The sequence below is a fragment of the Ranitomeya imitator genome, chromosome 2 (assembly GCF_032444005.1).
Source record: "Ranitomeya imitator isolate aRanImi1 chromosome 2, aRanImi1.pri, whole genome shotgun sequence".
In the NCBI taxonomy this organism is placed as follows: Eukaryota; Metazoa; Chordata; class Amphibia; order Anura; family Dendrobatidae; genus Ranitomeya; species Ranitomeya imitator.
The window spans coordinates 135,598,202-135,617,750 of NC_091283.1; the positions used below are offsets into that span (position 1 = coordinate 135,598,202).

The 19,549-nt window shown below is 44.7% G+C and overlaps 1 protein-coding gene across 6 annotated transcripts in view; it reads right to left on the reverse strand.

The window, feature by feature from the left end:
• Positions 1-19,549, reverse strand: part of DLG3 (discs large MAGUK scaffold protein 3) — a 299,457-nt gene that overhangs the window by 185,099 nt on the left and 94,809 nt on the right. The window contains exon 1 of one of the 6 annotated variants that reach the window (XM_069747301.1): positions 8,077-9,319. The exons of 2 other annotated variants lie outside the window; for them this stretch is intronic. In XM_069747301.1, coding sequence (XP_069603402.1) covers positions 8,077-8,406 — 330 coding nt within the window. In that variant the 5' untranslated portion in view covers positions 8,407-9,319. Of the gene's footprint in view, positions 1-5,325; positions 5,490-8,076; positions 9,320-19,549 lie in introns of those variants that run through there. 3 more of the 6 variants (XM_069747300.1, XM_069747303.1, XM_069747302.1) reach the window with 3 other exon arrangements.

The window sequence follows — 19,549 nt, forward strand, 5'->3', positions numbered from 1 at the left end:
CTGCTTCTGAGGATAAGTTTATCCGAGTCACCAGCCTCAGAAATCGCAAGTTAACAGCAGCTCAGATTAGAGACCAGGTCAATGCCACACAGAGTTCTAGCAGCAGACACATCTCTACAACAACTCTTAAGAGGAGACTTTGTGCAGCAGGCCTTCATGGTAAAATAGCTGCTAGGAAACCACTGCTAAGGACAGGCATGGAGGAGGAGGTGTGATGATGTGATGGTGTGGGGGTGCTTTGTTGGTGACACTGTTGGGGATTTATTCAAAATTGAAGGCATACTGAACCAGCATGGCTACCACAGCATCTTGCAGCGGCATGCTATTCCATCCGGTTTGCGTTTAGTTGGACCATCATTTATTTTTCAACAGGACAATGACCCCAAACATACCTCCAGGCTGTGTAAGGGCTATTTGATCAAGAAGGAGAGTGATGGGGTGCTACGCCAGATGACCTCCACCGTCACCAGACCTGAACCCAATTGAGATGGTTTGGGGTGAGATGGATGGCAGAGTGAAGACAAAAGGGCCAACAAGTGCTAAGCATCTCTGGGAACTCCTTCGAGATTGTTGGAAGACCATTCCCGGTGACTACTTCTTGAAGCTCATCAAGAGAATGCCAAGAGTGTGCAAAGCAGTCACCAAAGCAAAAGGTGGCTACTTTGAAGAACCTAGCATATAAGTCATATTTTCAGTTGTTTCACACTTTTTTGTTAAGTATATAATAACATATGTGTTAATTCATTGTTTTGATGCCTTCAGTGTGAATGTACAATTTTCATAATCATGAAAATACAGAAAAAAACTTTAAATGAGAAGGTGTGTCCAAACTTTTGGTCTGTACTGTATGTATTGTTAGATTTATCTATACACTGCCAACCCATGGTGCCCTCATACATTGGCTTTTAGCCATTTTTTTTTACCTACAGCCACCCCCTTTGTAACATAAAATAAAGATTTCTATTTTTGTGTAGTTCTTTGTATGCCTGTTCCTCCTTCTATATGCTCCCAGGTTTGCTATGTAGCTCAGTTATTTCTAGTTACGTCCCTGGGAATCTTCCTATTTTACAAGTAGTGGAGTGTTGCACTCCAAGTACAGGATGTAGGGTGCTTATTTGCACACTTGTTACTTTCTATTAGGACATCTGAAAGATTTCTTTTTATTAAAGAGTCTGTTCATTAGTCAGTAAAAACAAATTGCACAGTTCAAAAGTGATTTCAGTTATCTTGTAGATAATGTGTAACTCGCCGTGGTAATCTACTCTATTTATAGGTCTGATACTATTTGCAAAAGTTATTTTACTCAGAAAAAAGGAAAATGTCACAAAGTTTTAGAAGCTACAATATATTTTACAACTAGTTTGCAATGTGCATACTTCCACACACATTCCAACTAGACGTGTCCGGTCTAACTCAGTACACTTGCATTGACTAAGGCCACACACGACTAGTCGGTACGTGACCACATACATGATTTACATATATTTTGTAGTCATACAACTGGCACCAGCAATGGAGAGTCCTCAATGCAGGGATTCGCAAGTCTGCAGTCACATAATGACTGCAGGCTTTTAGCCTAAGGCCAGAAAACCCCTTTAAAGATCAGCTAATAACAGTTGTATTTTCAGCTGTAGAGGGGAGTTTGGTTTTGAAGAGAGTTCTCTCCCAAAACATAAAATTTGTCATGCATTAATAATGTGACACTGCAGATTGCTGAATCCTGACAGTGATTTCTTGTCCGTTCATGTGTTTGTCATGTGACCGTAAGTATGTGATTTGTATACATGTGCTCACATGCCCACTAGCTTGTCATCTGGTTCTATCAATGATAGAACATTTAGTAAAGCAGAAAAAGGTGCTGGTCAGAACATGGCAGCAACTATGAAAGTCACATACTTGCAGTCCCTTGACGACCACTCGAGCAGTCAAGAGTGGAATCCTGACAGTGTCCACATTGCACACTGCCAGGAATAAGCAATCTGACCTCACATAGAGTGACTGCAGACATTTAGCTAAAGCTCAGCCTTTAATATTTACTAATGTAATAGCCTTTACTGTTATGTGTTTTCAAAACCGATAAACTAGGCACAAATTATTGTATGTAGGCCATACAAAAAGCTTGAGATATTAATATTGTCTGCAATATGAACCATGTACACTGTAATGTTAAAATGTGTCATCTTCAACTTTAGACCTTTTAAGAGATCATTTCATCTTCAACTCGCTTAACTGTTCACAATAACAGTAATTTTGACCAACTTTTACATGCCGCTGTAAATATATATCTGCAGTAACCCCAGAAGAGCGGCGCTGTCGGTCACCACTTTTGAATTAGATTCTCAGCAACTAATAGTTTTACCATCACTTTATTGATTGAACTTGCTACAAAGTGACACTTTACCGTTAGTCTTTGAGAACCGTAAAGTGACAACCAATATGGCTGTGCCTGATGATGTCAACAAAAATGGCAGCATCTCTATACATCACCAAAGAAACATAACCAAACCTTAAAGTGTCCCTCCGATTACGCAGAAAAATGACAGTGCAGGGGTGATCATTTCCCCAAATCCCTTGTATTGAGATTATTGTGCACACTACCACATTATTAGCATTTCCTGTGTAATTGGAGACAATCTTTACTTATTTCTAACATCTGGCTCAATAGTATCTATTTTGGGTGGAAATCTTTACAGTAAAGGGGGTGTCCAGCCTTGGGGTAGAAGTTTGTAGTTACTATATGTGACTGCAGACTTGTGAATCCTCACATTGCGCACACTGTGTGCTGCGAGGACTCTCCGGTCCTGGAGCTTGGGGTGGCGGGTACATGACCGAGTATGTGATTTGGATACATGCCGACTAGACATGCGTGGCCTCATTGAATGCAAGTGCATTGATCGAGGCAGGACAAGCCTAGCCGTAATGTGTACGGGAGTGTGCAAATTGCATACCTGCGATCACATGACGCCCGCTCCTGACATCAGAGGATGGTCACAACGCTCCCTGCATGAAATGTGAGGATCACAAGTCTGCTGTCACATAGAGTGATTGGAACCTTGTAGCCTAAGGTTGGCCAACCCCTTTAAATAATTGGATCTGAACAATGATACTGGTTATTGCCTGTTGAGTGATTTCCCTTTAAGAAATGTCCCTTAGTCAAGAGTATTGCCTCCTTAACCCTCAGTAATACTTTTAGAAGGTTATTCCCATCTTCATTCCCATGGCTATTGTTGGATAGTGGTTAGAAAAACAAGCACTTCTGCTATTTACCGCTTAAAAATTTTAGCTATTCTTTAGCTTTTAATACTTTTCTATTTTATACAGCTTATTGCCTAGGAGACCGCCCACCCCTGCTGTCTAGCAGGAGTGGCCGAACATGCACAGTGCTTTCAACCTCTTATCTATTGTACTGGTAAGCACTGCTTTAGGGCTGACCGAATCGCTGGAGTGCACCATCATCTCCAAATCCATGCCAGGTTCAGATCAGTGCCTACAGGCTTCTCCGCAGCGGTGGTCGGCCTCCTAGGCAACGAGCTCAATAGAAAACTGTTAAAATCTCAAGACTGGTTGCAAATATGACAAAACAGTAAATTGCAAAAGTGATTGTGTATAAGCAATATCCAACCATCTCCATCCGTGGAGATGGGAATAACACTACAAGTAAAGGTAGGTAGTATATTTAAAAAAATAATAATAATTTAGAGTTTCATCCAGAAAAGTGAGATTTTTTTTCCTCGCTTATCTGTGTGCTGTCCGTTTTTCACTCAGCAGCGCTGTTACGACTCTTTTAAAAGACCATTTACAGGTTCCTATATTACAGAACTGCAATATATCCGTAAAAATTGGATGCTATACCGTGGTTCCACATGGCATCCATTTTTTGGGGGGGAGGGGAGGAGGAACACGTAGACTCGATTGAGTCCAAAAAATCGTTCATCTACACTGCCCCATTGAAGAACACTGATCTGAGTGATGTCCGTTTTTTTTTCTCACTGACAGTAATCAGGTCAAAAATACGGTTGTGTGACCGTACCGGCGGTAGCATTACCGAGGGTGAGAATTGCATCTGCAGGGTAACGCTGACCACTGACATCTGCCAGCATGATCCTGCAGCGCTGTGACCGACAGTACCGGCTTTACTGCGGGTGACAGTCACAGCTGCGGGGTCACAGTGACATCTGCCAACATGACCCCACAAGCTTACCGACATCTCCTGCCATCACACGCACTGAGCATTATGTGCAATGAGAGGGGAAAATAAAGCCCACGGCATATGCTACGGGATGCAACAAAATGGCCGCGATCTCCTCCCACAGCTGTGACCTGGACAGCCCAGGAGGGTGTGCCCAGGCCACAGCTGAGAGGAGCGGCCTCAAGGCAAGAGATGCGGTCGGAGTCTGACCGTTGGCTCTTATGCCCATGGCTGCCGTAAGTGAGGTGTGAAAGTGTCGTTCCCAGACACACACGCCCCCACTAGTAAAAATGGCAGCCCCCAGTGGCACACATAAATGTCAATAAATAAAAACTATTAAAGTTGTTTAATTTAATTTTGTATTAAAAATAATTGATTGTATAATCAATAATTTTTAATACAAAAATTAAAATCGCGGCACCTTCCCTTTAAAAGTTGGCCGTCCATAGTAGATAAATGTCAGGGTTTTAGTGGGACCAGAAAAAAAATCACATGTATATGTGGGCGTCCCAATTTTCCACTAATGGCAGATGTCGGGAAGAGGAGGTTTGGGCATGTTGGATTTTACTATGCCCAATCCTTTTGTTCCCACTGGAGATAAGCCCCCATCAGAGGGGTCAGTCAGTGGCACGCCGCCCACCTGCCGCGCTGCGCTCTCATACGTACGGGGTCGGATGAATGAGCCGACAGCTCTAGGAGGAGTATGGCCAGCACTAGCCCATTCTGCCTTCAGACATAAGCCCATATGTTCTTCTAAGCATCACCCAGTATTCCTCCATTATTTCTTTAGCAGGTAGACGGAAACATGGGGGTCTAACAGCCTCCTCCACGACCTGCTGCGTTCCTGTTTCCCAACCAACGACGTCATACGTGTGGCCATTTCTTCACACACAGGAGCTGCGGCATTATCAAAACCTGACTGTAATGGAGGCATATCCATCTACAGCGCTACACATTCACAGAGCTAAATGCGGCACTATCCGTGGACCATGTGGGAGAATTATGTGCACGGCACACGTCCATTACCCTACTGATGTGCCGAACAACGACCTCGCCTCTGCTACACCTGTAGTGGTGGTCCTGGTGGGGTGAAGCTACACTGCCAAGACATGCAAACCAGCGGCGGAATACAGGACCTGGCGCTGCGATCTAGAGGGTCCCACGTCTCTGTGTATCCATCCGTACTCCGCCATCGTCAGTGCTGGAGACTACACACAGGGGAGCAAGAGGGAGAAGGGAAAAGGAAGCGAGGGAGTGAGGGAGCCATGGCGGAGGGGTGGGAGTGTGCAGATTCTGGTACATGGTGATCTGAGCAGGAGGAGGAGGTTTCCATGGTAACTGAATTCCGACTCCATCCTCCCTCCCCAAGAGAATTAACTCTTACACTGCCAGTAATCTGCCTCAGGGGAGTCACCAGCTGTCAGGCAGCTTACAAGTGTACAGGGCCGCTAGGCACGCAGTCTGAGTACATAGGGGGATATATAATAATATAATATACACATATACAGTCATATCCACACTTATACCAACTTTTATACATATGCATGACTGTATGTGTGTGTGTATATGTATATAGCGTACGTCTGTGTATATATACTCATATTCGTATGTGAGTGTATCCTATAAGCTTTTTCCAACATACAGTATATATGGCACATATGAATATGTATATATGTGTATATATATATATATATATATATATATATATATATGTATATATATTACACGCACATACGTGTGTATGCTTTATATAAGTATGTCGAAGAGGCTACATTATACACACATGAATATCTTATATACAACAGATATACACATACGTGTGTGTATAGCGTCAGACACTATATATGTGTGTGTGTAATATATATACTGTGTATATATATTATACATATATACACACACACACGTGTGTATACTATATTTTAGATGCTTTATATAGATATATATATATATCTATCAAGCATATAAAACATATATTTAGTTTACACATCTGTGTGTATGTATAATATATTTTACACAAATTATGTGTAATTTCTCCAGTGTTACCTGTAAGACAAGCGTCAACTATGAATTTACTTTGTTATAATGTTGAGCAGGTTGTTTTTTCATTCCATAAAAACACAAAAATAATCAGTTGCTATTTTACCATCCACCTGATAAACATGAAATTCTTCATTATTCTTGCTCCCTCTCCTACAACACACTTGATTATCCTCCCAGTGCTATCACCAATGCTTTACCCAGTACATGGCCAAACACTAAAATGTATAAAATATACGTTTGGATTATTAAAAAAAAAAAAAAAAAAGCAATAAGCAAGCTGTGCATATGTGTGATGAAAAGACGAAGATGACTAACGTAGAAATGTCTTTTCTTGCCCTAGTGTTTCTTCCTTACAGCCTCCATTTTACAGCACTGAAGATTAGTCCGTCCATTTTCTGAACAGACTATGACTGTAATGCAGGAAAACATAAACTCCCCCATCCTTGGCTACCTACATGAATGGATGGATGTATACAGAAATGCACACAAATATATATATCCATATTCATTCGAGTTGATTTCATATTTGTAAAGAGAAATACAAAGTAATTGGTAAAGACAATAAAAAAAAAGATGGCAAAAGATGTGACTTTCTATTGGGAGCATCAGTAGAAATAAAGAATATTGATGGAGGCGAAAGAAACAATGCAATAGATGACACCGGAGGAGGCACGGATGGGATGGTGGGCAGGGACTCTGCCGTTACAGGCAAAACTACCTGAAGTAGGGGGCACCTGTTGAGGAGTAGTTCTCCTGTTGTTAGTGCAGTCTGGCACCTTGGCCAGGCGTCTCACACATTACTGTATGTGCATGTATGGTGGGGGTCTAGGAGGGAGAGCTGCTTTACCTTGGGACATTTCCATTCACTATTTCTCTCTATGAAGCTAGTGCAAATATTACAGATAATTTCTGTTCATACATTCAGTCCTTTAAGCTGCATCATTCATTGTGAATATTGGCCGATACCTGCAAGGTTTTATGTAGCAGATATACCATACTGTATGTCTAATACACACAACAGCATATTCCATCTCTAATTGGATTGCTAACTACAGCTTTAACCCTATAACCAGTGAACACAATATTGCCCCCCTACAGGTACCGGACCCCCAATATTACAGTGATTGATGTATCAATATTATTTCTCTTCCACCTGCAGAGTAGACCGTTCGCAGCCCTGAGGAAACGCATATGTGCATCCACCCACACAGTGTGCCAGATTCACGTATGGGAAGGATACATATACGTGTGCCATTTTGGATGCAAATAAATAAATATCCAAAATTGGGTTACATAATTAAAGGAAAACCAAGCATAAGAGAATCTTATCTTATAAACATTGGATAAAAGCTGCACCATTCCACACACCCACACCCAGGCCTGCGTTATCCCATCTAGTAGCACCATACATGTTATATAACGTGACATGGCAGCCGTACAGCAAGCACATCCTACATGAAATGCATCATGGTGTGCGCAGAAAGACACCTTTTATCCTTCTAGATGAGTAATTTTTCGTACCCCACACTCTTTGACAGAAAATTTTAATTATTTTATATATATAGCTCTGTAGATTACATTATTGGTTGGTTGGTAAGTTAATATATTTGGTCACAGAATTGCAAACAATTGCACATATTAATAAAATCGTGTGTGTATATATATTTTTTTTAATTATTATTATACATATACACACACATTGTGAGGTTGTGATGATACCTGTAGACACAGATCTGTGGCCCCCATTATTTGGGGTAAATATCACTTCTATGGTGGGGTGATCAGGCCTTTCCGGGCTTAGGGCTTGAGGGGAAGGGAGGTAAGCCACATACAGACACATCACTCACCTGCTCATACCAGTCACGATTGGTGCACGTACACTCTGGCCACCAGTTGGGACTGTTGCCATTCATTTTTGGGGTGGCACTTTTGGGGGGCCCTTTCAGTGTTGGGGTGAGGTTTTCGCGCGTGGCTGGCACGAGCTTTGATTTTCCCCGAGCCGTGGGGGTGACCGCAGGTTGTGATGGCAGGGTCTGCGAGCTGTAGCCCCCATAGCCGCCCCCATACTGCTCATGCTGCCACTCGCCATATGTCGGGGGCTCCATCCTGCGCAGGGCGGACATGCGGGATGCCTCGTAACACTCTGGGCACTTGCAGCAATGATGATGTTTGTGCATCCTAGGCTCCGACTCCAAGATGAAGAGGCGCAATCACAGACCCCCAGCCCCCGACTCTGCTGCTGCTGCTGCTGGCACAGGAGACACCCCCAGAGTAAGGCTGGGTGACGATGGCAGCAGCTCCTCACAGGGCCACGTCTCCAGGCGAGGATCGCGATATATTCCAGTATAAAAGGGGGGATCGCGACAGTGCGGAATATTTACCCTGGATTGGACACACAATGCCCCAAAAACATCAAAACATTTGCAAAATGACAACTAGAAAGGCAGATGGCATGTGACCAGTGGGTGGATGGGGCAGGAAGCAGAAGAAATCCAATCCATGCAATCACCGGGAAAATGATTAAAATCTGCTCTTATTAACAATAAAATCCCGATTTCCTGAGCATAAATCCTGCAGGGCTCTCCTCCTCCTCCTCCTCCTCCTCCTCCTCCGACTGGCTGTGGGGGTCTGCTATGAGGAGGGGGTTAAATAAAATGCAGTCGCCCGTGCTCCCTCCAGGATCCGTCCGACAAGATGGCGTCCTCCCTGTCAGCAGTGTCGGGTGTGGGTGCCTACGGCTGGGTGCTGGGTGCTCCTGGACGGGGTGCAGAGGAGGCTGCTGCTGCTGCTGCTGCTGGTCCCTGATGGAGCCGCTGCTTCTCTGCCTCTGGATGCAGCAGCTCCTGGATGCAGCCAATCAGGAACCAGCAGCAGCATCAGCACCACCGGCTGTAACCCCTCACACGCCAGAAGGAGGCCTGCAGTGCAGAGCGCCGGGATTCCAAGCGCGCGGCGCTCCGGCAGCTAGGGGGTTAATCCACCAGAGTTAACGGAGACCGGGAGCTGCAGCTGACGGATAGCACGGTGGGGGGGGGGGGGGGGGGGAGCGTGGTGAGGGGAGGACCACCGACATTTTATCAAAAGCAGAGCAGAGAATTGCCGCCCACCCACGGAAGCGTTATTACCTCATGACAAGTGCTGCTAAGCGTCACCATAGACAGTGCTGACGTCACAGCTGCGCTGTAATAACGCCTCTGTATGCAGCTGCGTGCACATGGGTGAGTGATTACTGCACCCGGGGCACCTCCAGCAATACACACTGCCCTGTGTGGAGGACTACAAGTCACACACAGCAGGGGGTATTACCATGAGAGACTTTATCTATGATTACATTTACTTACATGGGAAAACATGGCCTCACATTAATGTATTCTGTTCTCTCTTCTGAACCATTGAGGGCCATGTCCTCGGAGTCCACATTGGAAGTCTACAGCGATTTACAATACAACTACATGGCTTTTTCATTTTTCAAAATCCCATTCACACATTGCAGAAACAAATCTGCGCAAACAAGAAACCGTGGTGCGGATTTCATATCTCCAGCCGGCTCGTTCCTGTGCTGACCTACACATTGCACCCTGCTTAATGCTTACCAAACGCAGGCGGGAGAAATCCGCGAGTAACACGTATACTGCGTATACGTTACATGGGAGCGGACTCGGGACTATAGACTAGGAGAAGGACGGGGGATTCTGGGTACAAGTAAGCTGAGCAGCAGTGCTCAATGTCAGGCAGCAGCTGCAACAGCAAACAAGATTTTAGGATGTATAGAGATAAAATCCTGCAATCCCAATGTATTGTTATGTAACACCCCAGGTAACAGTGATGTTGCCTTCCTTTCGGGGAGGGCGATATCATGCGTGGAGGCAAGGAGGATTCTCTTTACCAGGTAAGCACACACATTCAGCACATTCTGAATCCAGGCAAGGAGGGGGAGCTCGGGACCCGGATTCAGGGGAGCTTCCATGAGCTTTAAAGGGAACCTGTCACCCCCAAAATCGAAGGTGAGCTAAGCCCACCGGCATCAGGGGCTTATCTTCAGCATTCTGTAATGCTGTAGATAAGCCCCGATGTATCCTGAAAGATGAGAAAAAGAGGTTAGATTATACTCACCCAGGGGTGGTCCGGTACGATGGGCGTCGCGGTCCGGTTCGGGGCCTCCCATCTCCTTACGATGACGTCCTCTTCTTGTATTCACGCTGTAGCTCCAGCGCAGGGGTACTTTGCCCTTTTGAGGGCAGAGCAAAGTACTGCAGTGCGCAGGCAATGGGCCTCTCTGCCCTTTCCTTTCGCCTGCGCACTGCAGTACTTTGCTCTGCCCTCAAAAGGGCAGACAATGGACGCCTGGGCCGGAGCCGAAGCGTGAAGACAAAAACAGAATGTCATCTTATGAAGATAGGAGGCCCCGAACGGACCGCGACACCCATCAGACCGGACCGCCCGCCCATTTGAGTATAATCTAACCTCTTTTTCTCATCTTTCAGGATACATCGGGGGCTTATCTACAACATTATAGAATGCTGTAGATAAGCCCCTGATGCCGGTGGGCTTAGCTCACCTTCGATTTTGGGGGTGACAGGTTCCCTTTAAGTATCCTGGCCTGGAGGAGGAGTTAGCCAGTTGGAGGAGCCAGTCTGTGAGCAACACTGACTGAGAAGGATGTCTGGAACACACAGGGAGGCCTAGCAGCCACGTGGGAGCTGCAGCCTCTGGGAAGGGAGGACCTGAAGGGTTGTTGTATGCAGTGGAGCATTGAGGAAAGGAGCACAGGCGTGGAACAGGGCTCAGAGGGGAACTGTGACTGGGCACCCTCTGAACCGAAGTGCAGAAACCGGGTATCGGGAGCCCGAGGCTTTTGTGGGACTCTAAGACACATAGCAGAACCGGAGGGCACTAAACCACATGTTAACTGCCCGCACCAAGCCTGAGGTACAGCAGTACTCTAAGAGCCCGGGCCTTGGTAGAGACCCTATAAAAAGGCTCAAACTGCCTACCGTGCGGGCCGCTGTTCCAGGACAAGACAGAGGATACCTTGCCAGTAAGCTACAAGCAGCAGGGGCCTCACCAGCTCAGCGCAAGTAGGAAAGGCTTATGGACCTCACCTGGGAGGGGGGGTCACCTTTGCCTCCAAGCCGACTGGACCACATCACCACCTGTGCCTGGTACCCTGGAGTGTGGACTACTACCACCAGTAAACCAGGTAAAGACTTTACAGCTTGTGTCCTCCACTTATTTGTCGGCATACAACATCCTTGCCACATACCTTGGGAGCCCTGGGGACCCTGCTTCACCTGTGGGAAGCGTCACCATCTAGCCGTCATACCATACCATACCACTCCAGAGGACTCCTTTAAGCGGCGTCGGTCCCCACTGACTGAACACCACAGGTGGCGTCACAACAAACTTTGTTCAAAAACCCCTTTAAAGATCGCTTCCCGTGTCCCGTGTAATTGGGAACCCAGGGCACGGACCGGGTCGCAGCCACTGTGACATGCCCTTTAAGACCGGACTCGGTATCGAGTACCCCACGGCTCAGACGGGCGACCCAGTTACCCCTTTATAAACCTCTGGTGAGGCCACATCTAGAATATGGGATCCAGTTTTGGGCTCCACATTTTTTAAAAAGATATTCAGAAGTTAGAATTAGTTCAACGGCGAGCAACTTGATTATTACAAGGGATGGAGGCCTCTCATCTCGGAGGAGATCTTAGTTACATGTATAAATATATGTGTGGTCAGTACAGACTGGCGCATGACTTAATTGGGTGGAAGAAAGGTGATTCTGGCAGTGAAATCGGAAAGGATTCTTTACAGTTAGAGCAGTCAGACTGTGTAATGTCCTACTGCAGGAGGTAGTAATGGGAGACACTATATCAGCTTTAAAAAAGTGCTGGATGCTTTCCTCACAACAAATGGCATTGTGGGTTATAAATAATCTAGTGATAAATGTTTAGCAAGTCTTTTTTTCTACCTATATATCTATGTAACTCATGTGAATTCTGTGTATTTGTTGCAGATTTTTTTTTTTATAAGATCCGCCTCAGAAATTTTCTGCAGTGTGAACATGACCTAAAGGGTGTTTGGACTTTTTGCTACACGGATAATGGACATTAGGTATTCGTGTTTAAAGCTGTTGCCAAATCTACTTCTATTATAGGAACTGATACCCCATTACATCCAGATGAGATCCAGTTAGGCCAGTCTCACACGTCCAGATAATTCCAGTACCGGAAAAATTGGTACCGGAATTATCCATGTCCGTGTGCTCACGTGGTACATCAGTGTGGCACACGTGCGGCATCCGTGTGCCGCCCGTGTGCCGACTGGGTACCACACGCACCGTGCAGGAGACAGCGCTACAGTTAAGCGCTGTCCTCTGCATCTGGTGCTGAAGCCGCCATTCATTTCTTCTCTCCAGCATCGTTCGCTGGAGAGAAGTTATGAAAAATCTTTTTTTTTATTATTTTTTTTTGTTGTTTAGAAAAAAGATCCCTGACCCCAACCCCCTCTCACCCCCTTTTTTTTAAACAAAAAAAAAAAGATTTTTCATATCTTCTCTCCAGCGAACGATGCTGGAGAGAAGAAATGAATGGGGCTTCAGCACCACGCTGGGGGGACAGCGCTTACTGTAGCGCTGTCTCCTGCACGGTACGTGTTTTTCACGGACCCATTGACTTTAATGGGTCCGTGTAATACGTGCGCTCCCACGAACACTGACATGTCTTCGTGTTTTCCAAACGGAAACACGGTCCGTGAAATCACGCTGACATGTGCAGAGACACATTGATTTTAATGTGATTTTAATGTGTCTACGTGAGTCAGTGTCTCTGGTACATGAGGAAACTGTCACCTCACGTACCAGAGACACTGACACACGTAGACACATTAAAATCAATGCATCTGTGCAGATGTCATTGATTTTTTGCGGACCGTGTCTCCGTGTGCCTCACTGGTGCTGAAGCCGCGATTCATATCTTCCCTGCAGCAGCGTTTGCTGCAGAGAAGATATGAATAATAGTGTTTAAAATAAAAATCTATGTGCCCCCCCCCCCCCCCCGCTGTTCTGAAAATACTCACCCAGCTCCCTCGTTGGCTGTCGCTGCTCCATGTTCTGGCCGCATCTTCTCCTGTATGCGGTCACGTGGGGCCGCTCATTTACAGTAATGAATATGTGGCTCCACCTCCCATAGGGGTGGAGCCGCATATTCATTACTGTAATCGGCGGCCCCACGTGACCGCATACAGGATTCAGCATCTTAGGCTATGTGCACACGTGTAGGAATTCATGCAGAAAATTCCTGTGGAAATCCGGACATTTCTGCCAGATTTCCACATGAAATTCGCATGCGTTTTTTTGCGCATTTTTTGCGCGGTTTTGACGCGGTTTTTGCGCGTTTTTTTCCGGACATTTCCCAATGCATTAGACAGTGGGAAATCCGCGAAAAAAACGCAAAATTATAGGACAGGTTCATTATTTTTCCGCAATGCGTTTTTCATGCGGAAAAACGCACATCATGTGCACAGAAATTTCGGATTTCATTAAAAATGATAGGATGCTTAATGTAAGCAGATTATTTGCGGTTTTATAGCGTTTTTATAGCGCAAAAACGCTAGAAAACCGCAAATAATCTGCAACGTGTGCACATAGCCTTACAGTTCCAGCAGCGTGGATAGGATTTATAGAAATCTCCTACCCACTCGGCTTCTTTTTTTACTTGGCGTAAACTGACCTGCGGTGTTTCAAATCTGCCATTTGTCAACTTCTCTTTCTATAGACTTGTATTAGATGCAGAAAATGCACATGCATTTTTAGTGCGTTTCTGCGGCATAAATGCATCAAAAACGCATGTAACCCGCACATGACTATATCAATAAAGTTTGTCAAAGCCAAATACCAGGAAGTATAAAAAACAAAGGGGCTTTATTTTAAAATGTGACTTACCCCCCCAAAAAAAATGCATGTAAATAAAATGCACGCAAAGAAAAACTCAAATAATCTAATTTATCTAATAAGTGTAGAAAATATGCAACATCAAAAGCTCATCGTGGGAACGACATAGCCATAGGCACTGCTCATGTCAGCGTTAATAAAGCTCTGTTCACACCTGTGTTTTTTACTTTTGCTTTTCCGTTCATTTCCAGGAACAGAGAAACAAAACTTGGCCACAGTCACACTATCAGTATTTGGTCAGTATTTTACATCAGTATGTGTAAGCCAAAACCAGGAGAGGAACAATCGGAAGAAAAGTATAAGGATTTTCTAGCAGAAATTTCCTGACAAAAACCGGACATTTCTGCCAGAAATCCGCATGCGTTTTTTTCGAGCTTTTGTGCGTTTTTGACGTGTTTTTTCCCAATGCATAGAATAGCGGGAAAAACGCGAAAAAAACGCAAAATTAATGAGCATGCTGCTTTTTTTTACCGCAATGCGTTTTTTTGCGGAAAAAAACGTATCATGTGCACAAAAATTGCAGAATGCATTCTAAATGATAGGATGCATATGTCAGCAGTTTCTAATGCGATTTTATTGCGAAAAAAAAGCTAAAAAAAGCGAAAAAACCTGAACGTGTGCACATACCCTAATAGAATCACATCACCACTTCTGGATTTATCACCCACTCCTGGTTTTGGCTTACACATACTGATGTAAAATACTGAATGTGTGAACGTGGCCTAAAAAAAATATGTTGATTTTTTTTAAATTATGATTGTAATTATCATCCTTGTACAGTTCACAGTTAGGGCTGCTCATTATTCTACATTATAGGAATATCACTTATATTATGTTTTTGTCAATTTGTCCATAAAAATTTTGGCTGTTAGTAATTTTTGGATAAGTTGCCCTGGAAAAAAAAAAAAATGTTGCCAGCCATGTTTCGTACCATTAGGACTACCTCTTTTTAAAAGCATATGTATGGCATAATGACACTCTAGTAGACAGAGTGGAAGAAAAGCCTGGCTACAAACATGTAATCTCCAGTAATCAAACATGTAGCATGTTTTCTCTCTGGCTACTAGAATGAGCTCTTGAATGAGAGACCCCCCACTATAATGTCTTAACGTCATTCATCAATTGAAAAAAGGCAGCAGTGCTATTATTCCAGTGAAAATAATGTCATTTATTCACTCATACAATGTTCCATGGTGAATACATTATTATTTTTTTCCAATGGAAGAATCAAAGTGCTGCCTTTTTTTAAATTAGTCTGGATTTGATAGGACACTGGCCAAGTGCAGAAAAATACGGTATATCCCTAAGGCTGGCATCACACTAGCAAGTTTTACGGAAGTATGAGGGCGGCGTCACACTAGCGAGTTTTACGGACGTATGAGCACAGAAAATACGTCCAGAAAATACGCATTGCACACGGCCCAATGATTCTCTATGGGGCAGCTCCTATCTGCCGTATATTACGCATCCGTAATACACGGTATGTTACGGGCGTAGAAAATCGCCGCATGCTGCGTTTGTCAGCGTATTGTGCAAAAAAATACGCCAATGAAAGTCTATGGGGGCGAGAAAATTATGGATTACACACGGACCATGCGTGTGACTTGCGAGAAATACGCAGCAGTGTTCTATAGAAAAGCCGGCAAATCAGTGCGGTGTACAGTAAAATCACACTGACAGAATAGAATAGGTAGAATAAATGTGTACACATAGTGTAGGTATATATAACTACAGTACATTCCCCTGCATTTAATTCATTCACCAAGTTTTACAGTCAGGAGCACAGCTGCATTAGCAGAGCTCCTGGGTGTAAAATGATTTAACCCCTTCAGATGGATTTACAGCGTGGGACAAGACTGTAACGACGGAAGGTATGGAATATTGTTGTTTGTTTTTTAACTTTGTTTCAGGTGACAAGGGTCTTCAGGTGGATTAAGAGTCTAATAAAATATTAAAACACCCTGTGTCTTTATTTCATTAAAATACTTTTTATAATGTGTGTGTGTTTTATTAACCATTTACTACTATTGGATTAATAATGGATAGGTGTCTTATTGACGCTGATCCATTATTAACCTGGCTTAATGTCACCTTACACTAGCAAGGTGACATTAACCCTTTATTACCCCATATCCCACCGCTACACAGGAGTGGGAAGAGAGGGGCTAAGTGCCAGAGTAGGTGCATCTTTACAGATGTGCCTTTTTGGGGGTGGCTGGGGGCAGATGTTTTTAGCCAGGGGGGGCAATAACCATGGTCCCTCTCTAGGCTATTAATATCTGCCCTCAGTCACTGGCTTTCCCACTCTGGTGGAGAAAATTGTGCGGGAGCCCACACCAATTTTTAATAGGTTTAATTTAATAGCTAGAGACCCCAAATTTGACACAAAGACACTTCTTACATTACTAAAGAGGAATATGTAATAAAAGAAGGGATATGAGATGGTTTACTGTATGTAAACCATGTCTCATATCTTGTCGGGTTTGTGAAGGAGATAGGAAAAGCCGGCAATTGAATTACCGGCCTTTCCGCTATCTAGCGCTGAATTAAATATATATATATATATATATATATATATAGATAGATAGATAGAGAGAGAGAGTAGACTGTATATATGTTTTTGAGAATAGTTGAGCCAATGGATCCATGATATGTCCATTTTGCAAGCCTGCGAGAAAAAAAATCGCCGTACGGATGCCATACGGATGACACACGGATAAATTTGTGAGTAAAAATCGCATCCTTGCAAAGAATACGGAACAGTGTTTTGGGACAATTACTGTGTATTACGGCTATAAAAAACGGACTGTATTTACTTACACCTAGTGTGAGCCTGAGAGGCGCAAAAACTATGCATTGCACACGGACCAATGATTTTCTATGGGGCAGCTCCTATCTGCCGTATATTTCTCGGCCGTATTTTACGGCCGTAGAAAATCGCAGCATGCTGCGTTTGTCAGCGTATTGTGCAAAAAATACGCCAATGAAAGTCAATGGGGGCGAGAAAAATACGGATTACACACGGACCCGCAGTGTGACTTGCGAGAAATACACACCGGTGTTCTATAGAAAAGCCGGTAATTCAGCGCGATGAACAGTAAAATCACACTGGCAGGTTTTATTAGAATAGATAGAATAAATGTGTACACATAGTGTGTTTCAGCTTGTAAATTTTTAATTGCTGCTACTGTATACAAACAGATTGCATTTGGATGACAAATGAGAAAAAAGCATCCAAATTTTTGGATGAATCCGTGGACGAATTTTATCTGCAACTTACAGGCAGATGCAATCTTCAGAAATAGCTAGAAGCCTCTGTGCTCCCCATCATTCTACTGGCGACTTCAGGGGTGAACCTAGCCACACTGCTGCCTGAGACGAACTTCAAAACGGCGCCCCCGCAAACGCATATACAGTACAGCCCCCCTATAGGGCTCCCATCTCATACACATTCCCCCCATACATTACATGAGTGATAACTATTGTATTCTACAATAGGTCATAAATCAGACAGTATAGTCCTCCATATAGTATTCTGGGCACCACAGTGCTCCATACAGAATAATGAGCCCCATATATTGCTCCATACAGTATAATGAGCCCCATATATTGCTCCATACAGTATAATGAGCCCCACATGATGCTCCATACTGTATAATGGCCACACAGTGCTCCATACTGTATAATGGCCACACATGATGCTCCATACTGTAAAATGGCCACACAGTGCTCCATACTGTATAGTGGCCACACAGTGCTCCATACTGTATAATGGCTACACATGATGCTCCATACTGTATAGTGGCCACACAGTGCTCCATACTGTATAATGGCCACACATGATGCTCCATACTGTATAATGGCCACACAGTGCTCCATCTATATATATAATTGTCTAAGGGTTTTTCCGTCTGTCTGTCTGTCTGTCCTGGAAATCCCGGCTCTCTGATTGGTCGAGGCCGCCAGGCCTCGACCAATCAGAGACTGGCACAGCATCGACGTAGAAATCCCGCGTCTCTGATTGGTCGAGGCCGCCAGGCCTCGACCAATCAGCGACGAGCACAGCGACGATGATGTCATAAAGGACGTAGATATCCTGCGTCTGATTGGTCGAGGCCGCCAGGCCTCGACCAATCAGCGACGAGCACAGCGACGATGATGTCATAAAGGACGTAGATATCCTGCGTCTGATTGGTCGAGGCCGCCAGGCCTCGACCAATCAGCGACGAGCACAGCGACGATGATGTCATAATGGTTGCCATGGCGACGATGATGTCATAAAGGTCGCACAACAGACAACCATACACAAATATGCACAAATCATCATTGGCCATATACTACGGGGACATGTATATTCTAGAATACCCGATGCGTTAGAATCGGGCCACAATCTAGTACTGTATAATGGCCAAGCATAATGTTCCATACTGTATAATGGCCACACAGTGTTCCATACTGTATAATGGCCACACATAATGCTCCATACTGTATAATGGTCACACATGATGCTCCATACTGTATAATGGCCTCACATGATGCTCCATACTGTATAATGGGCCCACATGATGCTCCATACTGTATAATAGCCACACATAGCTACTCCTACACACACGGCTGCGCTCCGTACACCTTGCACACACGGCTCCACTCCGTACTCAAGCAGCTCTGCTCCACACCCGGCTCTGCTCCATACACCTAATACACACCTGGCTCCGCTCCATACACCTCATACACATGGCTCTGCTCCATACACCTCATACACATGGCTCCACTCCATACACCTCATACACACGGCTCCGTTCCATACACCTCGTACACACACGGCTCCGCTCCATACACCTCATACACACACGGCTTCCGCTCCATACACCTCGTACACATGGCTCCGCTCCATACACTTCATACACACACGGCTCCGCTCCATACACTTCATACACATTCAGCTCCGCTCCTTACACCTCGTACACACACGGCTCTTCTACATCCACACTGTAAACCCCTCCTGACCCCACACATAAGGCAGCTTACCATGGCAACCAGCACAGTCCTGCAATCCATGGATATCCCGATCATGTGACCCCTGACTCTGCCCCTCCTGTGACCTCATAACAGGTCCTGTTTGACAGAGCAGCCAATATGTGGTGTGCTTCTCTGTGGGTGCAGGGATGACCTGCTGATATTGCACAGCGTGGGTTGTGACTAACCTATTGGTTAGGTTGTGGGTTGTGAGCAGGGGCACGCACACCGCACTAGTGACACTTAGCAAATGTCAGGGATTATGGAGAGCCAGCACCAGGTGTTCTGACCGCCACTCTGCCGCCCCCTGTCTTTCAGTGATGACTGCCTCCTGAAGCAAAGGGCTCAACTTG